Here is a 12,860-nt window from a genome sequence, read left to right on the forward strand (position 1 = left end):
CGCTGAGCCGACAAACAGCTGATCAGCTGTTTGTCGGCTCAGCGTGGCAGCCATTTAAATTTAAATGAAGCTGCGATTATTTAAATTGCGGCTTCATTTCCCTCTGCCGATCAGCCTAATCTACATGGCTCCATTGACGGAGCCATGTAGTTTAGACACAGCCTTAATGTTTAAAACCTCAGTAGGGCTAGCTTCTGAACAACCTGCTCCCAAGCATGCCGCAGGAGGAGATGCTGCAAGCATTCTCCAGTGTGCTTTTTGAAGGGCCCACTTTGCCTTGAAGACCTGACACAAGGCAATGGCTTAGCATGGGTGTCACAGAGGTCAGGGTCTGGTGTGTGCAATTTGTCTAGTGCATGAGACAAAACAAACCCAGCTAGATTCTCACATTCCAGGAGAAGTTTGCAGCACTAGCAGTTAGGAAAACCCTGATCCTTTTACTTGGCAGAGGAGTAAATCCTAATCTTAAATCATTGTGATGCAATAAATACAGAGAATCACAATGCCAATTTCACCGTCACAATTTGCAGAAAAACTGCTCTTTAAGGGACTGTAAATCAGCTCAGAGGCAGGAGGCTATTCACTAGGAACTATCACTAGTGTGCAGCTGCTGTATTTACACAAAGAGATGTGTTTATTCCAGCTAACAGCTAGTTCGTTCACTCTTCTATTAACAGAATATGACTCTTGGCATTTGGGATTCATTAAGCCCCTTAGGAGAGCTCTGCAAAGCACTATTAAGTCTGATCACTTTCACCGAGCAACTCACCTCATCTCGGAGCAGATCGCTAACTGAGGAAGCAGTGTTTAAGCTGATCTGTGACTGGCTGCTTATCCCACTGTCTTCTCTCTGGCATTCATTGTCCAGTGAGTGCATAGAAAGCAAGAGCATACCCCTAGGCTTCAGCGTCTTTGGCCTCTCGGGTGCCTCTAAGTTGCTGTCGATAGCAGAGCTGTTCCCAAGCGAGATCATAGAAGTGGCACTTATTCTCCCGGGATAACGGAAACTTTTGCGTTGAGATCCGGGTCTTGGACTTTGGGGTTTAGGGCTCATGGGCCGGCAGGGCATGTCTTTACCATCATATGTCGATAGCTGGGGGCAAGAGGGGCTTAACTGAGTAAAGGGGGATTGCAGGTCACTAGGGCTAAAGGCAGATCTCAACCAGTATTCTTCAGAAGTACCTAAACTGTTGACCAATAATTCCTGCTGCTCATCATAGTCTAGGCTTTCCAGACCTTTGCTAGTCAAATCATAGGAGAGTACCTTCTGTCTTCTCCTATCCATAGGCGTCGAGACCTCAATGGACTCCACAGAGGTGTCAGAATGGTTGGCATCTGTGGAGGTGGCATTACACTCATAGGATCTCAACAATGCTTGTCCATTAGAGCTCTCCTGCTTCTCCGTAGATGGTCTTCTTGCACCATTTTCAGGACCTTGCTGGTGGCCCCTGCTGGTTCTAAGACTGACCTGGGATGGAGGTACGGTGGGCCTTTTTAGTCCCTCCGCCTCCCTGCTTTTCAGAAATGCTTTCCAGGAGCTCTGGCGAATCTTGGCTCTCTCCTTTTCATGTTTCACTGACACTTTGGGGCTCTGCTCGGGATTTTCTTTCTCCGGGGTTTTGGATTCAAATAAACTCGAGAAGGATTTCTGTGCCAAGGCCAGCCTTGTCCTGAATTTTTTGCCCTCTGGGTTTTTGTTTCTTTTATACTCATTCTCACTCAGGGATCTCCTTGCCCCAGAACACTCTGACACTTCGCTCTCATTATTTTCAGCTGACTCTAAGGCTCGTGTTTCAGAGTGTTTGGCATTCAGCAATGAGGGGGAAGTAGAATTTGTGTCAGTGTTGTCCGTCTGTATCCGACCAGATCCAGAAGCCTTCCTCAGGCTGATTCTGCTGAGCAATCCAGCAGGCCTTTCATAGAATATGTCGTCATCATCAGAATATTCTGAGGTGTAACTTTCTTTTCTTTGCAAGGTAGAACTAGATGAACTGCTTTTAAAAGACTGCAAACTCTCAGTGTCTTCATCTTCTTTCCCAGTGTCAAGTTCTTCTGCCTTTGTCTTGCTCCCAAAGATGCTGCTGCTACCTTGGTTTTCAGCAGCCGCTGTCTTGGTTTTCTTGAAGGATGCCATTTTTGAGAACACTAAAAACTTGGAAGGCTTCACAGTCTTGCTCGGTTTCTGCACAGTTTTAGAGAGGCTGCTGTTACTCCCCGGAAAGTGGAATAAATTCTCCTCCATCTCCTCACTGTTAGCACTGCTAGTGCTCACATTGTCTAGAGCCAGGGCAGAGGCCTCTTGGCTCTCTGTCTTCGCTATATGGTTCAAGGCACCGGTCACGTGTGGATTCTGTTCATTGACCTTGCTAAGACTCAGTTCCTCCATAGCAGAGCCCTGCTTTAGTTCTCTGTCGGGAGAATCTTCGCCAATGCCCGTCTGTTCTTTTGAAAGACTGGTGCTTTCACTTTGTTTCCCGTCTAGCCACTGTACGCAGGAGACGATGCTCCCAACAGTGTCACCATCCACGCTCTGCCACAGGCCACTAATACTGCTCTTTTCCAGGGCTGTTGTGGTAGGGATATATATGTCTTGCTCTGGGCCTTGACTTGTATTGAACTCATTTTCCTCAGACTCTTTGAAAGCACTGCTTTCAAACAGTGATTTTTGTAACATCTCTCTTTCTGTCTGCACCCCCACATTAGTTCGGTAGGGCTCTCCCCGAGAGATTCCCCCACTGGTTATGCCATGTGATTTCAAATGCACTCTGCTGCATACAACTGGCTTTTCTTTCATGGGAACAGCAGCATCCTCCACGTGTAAATTAAGCTCACTGGGTTCATATTTTGCAGCAGTTACTGGGAAGCCACTGCAATTGCATTTCAAAGAGAAATCCAGATCGGTTTTCTTTACTTGCTGCTGCACGATTTCAGATTCTTCCTGTCCTGTGCTCCCAGCAGCACTCACCTCTTCACTGCCAGAGATGTGCTGTATAGGCAGAGTTTGCTCTTCACAGTTGGGATACATATGCAGATCTCTCTGTTGCTCCTTGGATTCTTTGCTGCCAATGGGAGGAGACCCCAGATCCTCATTGGCTAGTTCTCCTAATGTTCCAGTTATTATTTCAGCACGACAGCCATCATTCGACTTATTGGACTGCAAGCCCTTCTCCTCCACTGATATTATAATCAGAGCAGGCTTTAACTCTGGGAACTTCATCAACGTTTCCCCCTGGAGATGTCCATTTGTTGTTATAAGCTCTGAGCGTCCCTGGAAGGCATTGTTGTTGCCGTTCAGGTTTTGCAGCATTGAAGCATGCTGCTGTCCTGTAACATCTTGGCCACCGGACCAGTCGGTGTGATCCACACCAGTCAGCATGATCTCTAGGGCTTTCCCACCTAAATTCAGCTCAGAAGAATCTTCTGAACCAGTTTCTCTCACACAGGCCTCAGTACTTGGTGATTCAAGGACACTTTCCTCCAAGTCGTTCAGATTTGTTCTACCAGCCAGACCATTGTTTGCTGCATAGTTATCACCTTTGTTTTCTGCAACAACAGAAATGCCTACAAGACAAGTTACTTGGTCCTGGGGGTCACTGATGCCAGGTTCCGAGTTAATGGTGTGAGACAGCCCATGGACTTTGGAACCATTCTCAGATTTCCATTGGTCTTTTCCTACATCTCCTTCAGCATTTACACCCAATGGCTCCGAGCCCAAGACGGAGGGTGTCGTCCTGCCTACTGGATCCCACTCAGAGGCATCGTCCAGCTGGAGCTCTGCTGATGATACGCTATCAGCACACATGTCTGCTTCTGTGTCAAGGCCACATGTCTCCAATTCAGTGTGCAAATTAATCTCAGAACCTTGGTGGGAGCCCGCTGGACAAGATACCTGGCTCTTATTTGCCTCTAGGCAGGTATTAAGGAGTGATCCTTTGATGCCAAATTTCCCCTCCAGTTTTATTGCTTTTTCAGAGCTTCCACCCACCCTTTCTATGTTTTTCCAGGAGTACTCGAAATCCAAACCTTGAAGATGTAGCCTGGACGATGACAGTCTTAATTTATCTGTAAATTGAAAGCAGTCTCTCTCATCCCTAGAATTTATGTTTTCAGGTACACTATGCCATGTTTTATTTTCTGCAGTCTCTGATCTTATATGTGGAAGCTGACATTTAGATTTTAGGCAGGGTTGGTATAAGAGTGAATCGAATTTAAGGTTGGCCCCTGGAGTTCTGTTTCTTGTCTTTGTATCTGTCGGTTCCCCATTGTTAACTGAGTTCCTTCTACTGCATTTTATGTTAGGTCTAGAATCTAATTCATAGTGAAATTCCAACGCCTCAGAGTTTCTTTTATCATCAGTTCTATTTGTTTCTAAATTAATATTAGGCAAACTATGGCTTGATCCAACATCTGTCTGTAAAAGAAATTGCTGAGCCTTGGGAAGAGTCAAACAGCTTTCGGAGTTTGCTTTCAGACAGGCAATGCTTACAGTTGCTGGACTCTTTTTACTCCTTGCAATAGCATCTTCAGCTGGTTCTGAGCTGCCCAAGGACTGCACTTTATTGTTTTCAGACTTTGCTTCACCTTGCAATCCATCCACCACCAACTCAGTCCCTGCCTTTGCTGTAGTGTCCTTTGCACTGGTGACAGACTCTGTTTTGGAGGGGTCACTAGTTAATATTAGTTCTTCTTCTTCTGCCTCCTCTCCTCTCTGTTTTCTAGTCTGAATCCAAAATTCATTTCTACTTGGTGCTACTTTTAAATGAGAAGACAACTCCAACTGTGCCTTTTGACTCCTCTCCAGTTGACTCGTGCAATGAAGTTCATGAGGGGGTATTCCTGTACTGGTATCAGGAAAAGTATGGCCTAGTTGTTTTTTTCCAGAGGAAAGGCAGTCGGAACTTAAGCAAGTTTCTCCACTTACGTCACTGGCAACAGATTCTGTGTCTGACACACTTTCATAAGGCTCAGTCTTTATGTCTGACAAGGATTCACTCTGATGTGACTTGGTCTCAAAATAATCTTCATCTGTTTCCTGGCTTGATCCACGTAGCTCCAACTCTGTGGTGCTTGGGGGAGAAGAACTCTGGTCATCTTCAAACTCTCCTTCAGTGATGTAGTTTTCAGTTGGCTCTGGGGTCTGCAAATGAAGAGACCAATATTAGTCATGAATGAATTCAGCAGTTGGGTATCGGAGAGAAAGATGTTTCTCTCTAGGATATCATGCATCTGGAAATAATTACAACACAGATACATTTAATATAGACTATCCCCCTATTCCTTAGGGATTATATCTTATGCTTGTACAGGGTTGGAACTGATGCCCTTATGTCTTTACTCTAAACTATTTTTAATAATATTTCAATCCAAAATGTGGCACAAGCTCCCAAGACTTACAATCTTTTGCATCCTACTCACCCAAGGCCACTTTTCTCATCAATCGGAGTAGAATAATTCCTTCTATATAAAAACTATTATTTAGTCTGTCTTTGAATCTCAGCAGGAGACTTAGTGCATAAACCAGGAGCATAGCTATTATTATCCAGTTATCTATCCAGTGTTTAAGGAAGGTAGGGCTGAAGGTAAGATCACAAACCTGCCATTTTTTAAAAGCAAGCGGATCACTCAGCGGTGTACTTTAAGTACTTTTACCAAAGCTGATGCTCCCAGATTATCATAAACCACCTAATTTTTTCAGACCACTTTAAACCACCTTTTAGAACACAATATAGTTAGTTACTTGGACCTTGTCTACAGAGGGATGCGAACCAACTTCGAACGTGATGTTCGGCGAGACCAAGGACCGTCAGCACTGGAGAAAGTCCACCCCATGGCTTATAGGAAGAGAGATCCAAACAACGCTGTCAATGCCAGGGATAAGTCTTTGTTCTAAGTAATCTTACTTAAGAGACAAATCTAAGAGGTCTCTTCCCCCCCCTTCTTTTACCATCAGAATGCGAGTGGAGACCTCCCCACGTGTGAAGGAGGGGAGCCGATCTTGATAAAGCAGGCTGAGGGGAAATTGTTATCTTACACCTGCTGCCATCACTGGCTATCCAAAGATTCTATATGGTTGATACTGATCAAGTACTCAGCTGGTTTCAGACTCCTAGCTATGTATGTACATGTACCGTTAAGCTCTATATAACCTGTATCCTGGTAGCTCTCTCACAGCACTCCTGTGAGATAGATAGCTCTCTAGGGCTACGTCTACCCTGCTCAGTTATTTCAGAATAAGCTATTCTGGAACAGTTATTCCAAAATAGCTTATTTCGAACTAGCACGTCTACACTGCGGGGAAGCCTCAAAATTAGTGCGAGGCAGGTTTCCCTAATGTAGACGTGCTATCTCGATTTAGAGCCCCAGGAGGCATTGGGGAGGAATAACTTAGAATGGCCCCGGTGAGGGGCTATTTTGAAATAGCAGCAATGGAGCATTTACACACACCTAATTTCGAAATAGCTATTTCACAACAGGTGTTATTTCTCGTAGAATGAGGTGTACAGATTTCGGAATGAGCCATCCGTTATTTTGAAATTATTTCAAAATAATGGAATGGCTGCGTAGACGCTCACACTGTTATTTCGAAATAACGCTAGTTATCTCGAAATAACGGTGCAGTGTAGACACACCCTAGGTTCTTATGCCTCATGCCTTTCCAAATGGGAAAACAGAAGCAAGAAGAGGTGGGGCCCTGTAAAATAGCGGAAGTGTGATTAGAACTCGAGATCCTGTCATCCAAACTTGTGCCGAGCTCATTAGGTCCACACATCTTTGAGCGATGGCCCCAGCTGCTCCATTCTCTGAGATGCAAAATTCAATGGACGCCCCAGTGAAGAACCGAATTAAAAACCAGAGCAGAAGGGCAGATATCAGAGTTTCTGAGCCCTGCTACCACAGCTCAGAACTTAAAGTGGGCTAGAGACAGGGGGCTGAGGAAGCTAATTAAATGGTAATGGCTTGAAGGACTGGATTAACCTCTTAGGTTCAGGGCAAGCACTGCCCTTTTTACACACAAAGGAAGTTTCCTTCACAAGCAATTCGTCACCGAGTTCAGATGGGGTGGCTGAGAACCACTGAAGACAGCTGCCCTCCCTGCACACACATCACGCCACTTTGGGCACCACAGGAAGATAACTGAAGGCAACAGAGCCCTTTCAACAGGCCCAGAGATACGGCTGAGCCCCCAATTTACCTGCCCTCCCCACACTGAAATGAAACGTGGCTCTTTTACAGGCATCTGTAAGAGAAAATTGGGTGATGGTCTGAGGCCCAATTATTTATAGTCTGAGCGCTCAGACGCTCATCTCAGGGGCCATATGAATTCCGGAGAAAAGCTTCGGCCACTGGAGAGGATGAAATGGGATTCCCTGGGAGGCGATCCCACAGGCATGCTGATGTGGGCTGAGGAGAAGCACAGCTGTCAGGTATGCTAGGATTATACAGAGCCCTGGTAACAGCAGAGATCTCTCCAACTCTGGAAGTCACAGTCCTGCCCTGGCAAAGTTAACAGGTCAACGCCCACCAACACGCTCACACGACTCAGGTGAGCCAAATGCAGACAACCAGAAGTCTATGGGCTTTGTAAGCCCAGGAAGGGGGAACAGAAAACTGGCGTTAAGCCATTTCTGCAGTCCCTGGTGCTTGGGCCATCTCGGCACTGGTCCAGGACTCTTTCAGACTGTGCTGATTTACACAAGGTGTCTTGGAGCCACTCGACCAGGCCAGGACATATTGGATCCCTCACCATACCCTTCCCCCTCCCAACGAGTCTCTGCTATGCTAGCAGCCAGGAGATGGCAGCTGTACAACGAAGACTGCTCACTGGGAAAGCTTCAAAGCCTTCCACGCTCATTAAGTTGTGAACTATTACTTCCAATTGCACTAAATTTGATCCTGAGCAGCTGGCTGAACTTAATGGGAGTAAGAAGAGCTCTGATTCACAGAATCAGAGCAGGAGAGTAATATTCCTCTGGACAGATTCCTGCTGCAGTCAGTGGGAGATATAAACTGGCATCCAAGACCTAAATGTGGCCTTAAGTTCTTCAACAGTTTTGTAACAATACTGTTCAATTTAATTTATATGTTATGCACTATATTGTACAGTACTGCATTTGCATTGCACTTCTTGCTTAATCTGTAGCCTCTGAACTTTTATCCTCTCATATATCAAAGCGCTAAAATGTTACATTACACAGCTGTCTAGCAGTTGAGTCACAGAAGATAACAACCTACTACCACTGCCAGTTAGTGATCTTTTGAGTTAAAATTAACTCACAGAGCCCAGCCGCTTCATGCTTCAGGTCATGGATTCTTTGACAAGCAGTGAGGGGTGGTGTTCGTGATCCTTTGATACCTAATACCTTCAGTGGAAAGTCTCCAAAAATGAACTACTAAATGGAGTGGGCCGTTGCAGAATAATTAAAATCTACAAGCAATGCCTTCAGCTATTCATAAGAGACATCCCATGTGTTTATTGGATGAGAGTAGGTGGGGGAAGGGCACCAGACAAAGAATTCAAATCAGATGTTAAATCTGTGCACCTCAAGAGAAATATGAAAATACTGTCACGCGAGCGACATTGTTGCATTTCCCAATGCATATTTCCAAATGCATTTCTCCTTCCTATAAGCTGTACTCACAGCATCTTGTTTCTGTACAGCAGACAGTTAGAAACAGGCTACATTACACTGTTCCTGGTTATGCTGGCAAGTTACAAGCCAGCACAGTGCAGGCGAGTCTAAAGTCAGATACTAGGCAAGCCCCACAGTTGACACTCCCATCTGGGATGCAGGGTTTCTGTGACTTCGTGCTGTAGCCATTTCACACTGCTGCCATCTGCTGGCATCAGTGAATAGGTGAGAGGCTTGCTGTACAGCTTCCCTCAGACTCCACTCAGCAAAGTTACTCTGCACCTAGAAGCTGCTCTTCCTCTGGACCTGAATGTGACGTGCATATGAAGCACCAAGCAGCCTTAGCTGGGCTGTTAACACAATTATATGAGAATTAAAATAACCACATTCACATCCCGTGGTGCTACAGAGAAATGGTAAAATAGGGCTGTGCCCTACTGGTTCCTCAGACATTTCATATATTTTTGGAATTGAGTTTTGGGCAATTCTGTGGTTGCCTAATTTTGTTTTTCATTAAGCTTCACAAGTTGGGGTTTTGCCCTGAAGTGTGTAAACATTCATAGAATCGTAGGGTTGGAAGAGGCCTCAGGAGCAAAGCAGAACCAACCTCAACTAAATCATCCCAGCCAGGGCTTTGTCAAGCCAGGACTTGAACACCTCTAGGGATGGAGATTCTACCACCTCCCTAGATAACCCATTCCAGTGCTTCACCACCCTCCTAGATAAATAGTTTTTCCTAATATCCAACCTAGACCTCCCCCCCCTGTAACTTGAGACCATTGCTCCTTGTTCTGCCTACAGTTACCACTGAGAACAGTCTCTCTCCAGCCTCTTTGGAACCCCCGTTCAGGGAGTTGAAGGCTGTTATCAAATTCCCCCTCACTCTTCTCTTCTGTAGACTAAACAAACCCAAACCCTCAGCTTCTCCTCCTAATTCTTTTTTTGTATTTGCTATGTTTATTCAAACAGGTCCAGTCAAGGATGGATGCTCGTTTTCACTCAAAGATGGCTTTATATTTTAGCAAAACCAGAGGTTGTTGGCATAATCCCAACTATTTTGGCAAAGTCACAATGAAACTCTAAGGCTGTGCAAAATATTCTGAATGAAACTTAATGCTGATTTAAAAATATTGAGATGGTTAGATAAGACCCCACTGCTGGAATGAGACCTGGCAAGGAGAGCCAAACTTTTGGGGCCCTGCAGTTACTTCAATGGTACTCTGCACAAGATGCAGGGCTCCAAACTGAGTGTGAGTGACCTGATTGCAAGATCAAGCCTTAAATAACGAGAGGTAAAGAGCAGAAGCTGCTCAGCAGAGGCATTCATGATAAAGAATTCCCAATAATCAACAGCATACGGACTGCTCTGAACTGTTTTTTTAAATCAGCCAGTCTTCTCAGTCAGTAAGATAGGAAAAGAAAAGTCGGCAGACATACAGTTATGGAATCTGAACTGTAACACCACTAGACTTCCATTTGAATCGTTTTGATGCATTCATTGCTCTGCAATAGCTCCCCCTGCTGGGGAACTGAAAACAAGAAAATGGTTTGACACATTAAGTCTCCAGTCTCAGCGTGTCTTTATTTTTAAAACAAAGTAACAATATTTTTGCATTCAATGTGATACTGAGTACATTCTCATTCAAGAAACAGTCCAAAAACAACAAAGGCATGCTTAAAGGCAGCGGGGGGGGGGAGGGGGGAGAGCTTTTTAGGTTTGGAGAGGTTGAACCACAGAAAAATCAGTCGGGGGCTGAACACAAGTGAAATGCAAAAAAACCCTCCTCACTGTCATGGCCCCCAACTGAAAAACAGAAAGACACTCCCCGCATTCCCCTGGCACACCAGAGCCGGGGAGGGGAGGGGGAAGCTTAGTACACGTTGTGTGCTTCAGCTCTGGAGGGGAACAGTGAGAGGCTGAAGTGCCAGCACCGGCTCCCCAATGCTGGGGGGTGGAGCTCTGGATCAGGGGCTGGGGCTGGGGGCTGCATCTGACCCCTGGGCCTGAGGTTCCCCCCTGGGGCTGAGATTCCCCACCCCTGCTTAGAGCAGTCCTGTTGGAAGAAATAGTTCAGCTGAAAGATAACGAGTAACAAGTAACATTTTCATAAGTGCTTATGTGGTCTAGGAGGCCTAAGTACCATTTGTGAGAATGACCTAAAGCCTAGTCAAATGCTAGAAAAGGTGTGCCTGTCCAGTTCTACTGGTATACTCTACTGGCAAAGCCTCTAGTGTAAATGCAGCCTAGGTCAGCAAAAGCACTCCTGTGTCTAGCTTGTTTTTGCCATATACTTTATACCAGCTCCCACAAGAAATAAGCTCTATCGATAAAGGGACTTTGTCAATACGATTGTACCACACTAAGGCTTTTGCTGGTTTAGGAGCCGGAAGGAGCCAGAAGCATGGGTCTGGTGTATGGCCGGAGGCCTGAACCAAAGTCAGCAAGAGTTATCCTATGAAGAGCAGGCAGGCCCTGTCACAAGCAGTTGTTTGCTTGTCCAGAACATGAACTCAGTCCCAGTATTGCTAGCACTGCTAAAACCCAGGGAACATAGAAACACATTCCAGCAGGACAGCACAAGGGCACCCAAACCTACACCTGATAAAGTGGCTTGGCAAAAATGATGAATGGTGATATTTTATCTGAAACATCAGGCATGAAAGTAAAATGACAGGTGGTCAATAGGAATATTTTGTCTGAAATTCAGGAGAAAGTACAAGGGAAGGTAACAAACTGTCACGAAACACGTAAGATGGTCTGTACAGTGGGTATCACCGACTGGTTCAGTCTATGAATGTTGGTATAGCTCACCTTGACTCTTTGTCCAACTTCAGGGGCAGTGGAAAATCTTGCCACTGACTGAGCTGAATCCATTGCCAGGGAGGACTCATGTACTAGCACGACTGTAGACGTCTGATTCACAGAGCTAGTGGCTGTGCTTCATTTGACAATAAACCTGCCTTTGTACCTTATCTGATTCTGTAGTCCTGGTGTGTTCTCTGAGAGTCTGATGTGCTGGCTATCTATGTAGCGCAGGGGTAGCGTACAGAGGGAGCACATGCATGTGGCCGAACCCCTATCAACATCTGTCAGGACACCACTTTGGAGACTTCTGACCACAGCTGGTATAAAAATGTAAAAATACTATCACACCACTAAAAGACACCCCTCAGACCATCGAAAGTTCTAGGTGCGTACCAGCCTTCATCACTTAAGCACTTTTGAAATTGTTACCCTTGGATTATTGCTGTCTGCCAAACTAGTGCTTTAATGAGTAAAATGTTCCTGTATTTTTTTTTCAAAGTACTTAAGCATGTGCTTAAATACTTTGCAGAAATGAAGCCTACATTGGCCAGGGTAAAATAAATATGGGTTGATGGATTCCGATAAACCAAAGCAAGTGAGATAGTTAAATGGCTGATGGCATATCACTTTTCTTTAACCTTGTCGCACCTTTCTTTTTAAATTAAATCATGGACTGAAGGTGAAAAATCCATTGCAATCAACATACTGCACAGACTATGGTGAGAGATTATGCCATACGCTCTCAAAGAAACTGAGGAACCACCTGATCAGCATCCTGTACAGCAAACAGGAAAACATCAAAAAAGAGCTCTCAAATCTGGAGATTTTCATAAAAAAACAACCTTCCACACAAACTTCCACATGGCTGGATTCCTCCTAAAATAAGACAGGAGATTTATATTGCACACTTCATTTCTCTACAGAGGAAAAAGGACTGTAAACTGTCTAAGCTCCTACCTGACACATGGGGACACAATAGTAGTACCCTCAACTCACCCAGCAATATCGTCAATCTATTCAACTACACACTCAGCCTGGCAGAAGAGTCTGTCCTATCTTGGGGACTCTCTTTTTGCCCTACCACCCCCACAAACACGATACAGTTCTGTGGTGACCTGGAAGCCTACATTCACCGTCTCAGACTGAGGGTACGTCTACACTTGCTCCCTAGTTTGAGCTAGGGATGCAAATGTAGCCGACCGAAATTGCTAATGAAGCGGGGATTTAAATATCCCGCCCTTCATTAGCATAATCTCGCCTGCGCGTTATTCTGCTAATCAGCTGATTCGAACGAGGAAGTGGACTCCGAGACGTGTTAGTTCGAATCAAACCCCTTGGTTCGAACCAATGTTACTCCTCAAAAAATATAAAAATGTTTTCCAGACCTGTTTATATGAGACTTATGCGGTGCACATCTCTAAGTG

General features: G+C 45.2%; 1 protein-coding gene across 1 annotated transcript in view; it reads right to left on the bottom strand.

The window, feature by feature from the left end:
* The window catches only part of LOC102450331 (uncharacterized), a 317,538-nt gene that overhangs the window by 170,977 nt on the left and 133,701 nt on the right, over window positions 1–12,860 (bottom strand). Inside the window, 1 exon segment of the mRNA XM_006125203.4 lies at window positions 770–5,137. Coding sequence (XP_006125265.2) covers window positions 770–5,137 — 4,368 coding nt within the window.

Source organism: Pelodiscus sinensis, chromosome 10, assembly GCF_049634645.1.
Source record: "Pelodiscus sinensis isolate JC-2024 chromosome 10, ASM4963464v1, whole genome shotgun sequence".
In the NCBI taxonomy this organism is placed as follows: Eukaryota; Metazoa; Chordata; order Testudines; family Trionychidae; genus Pelodiscus; species Pelodiscus sinensis.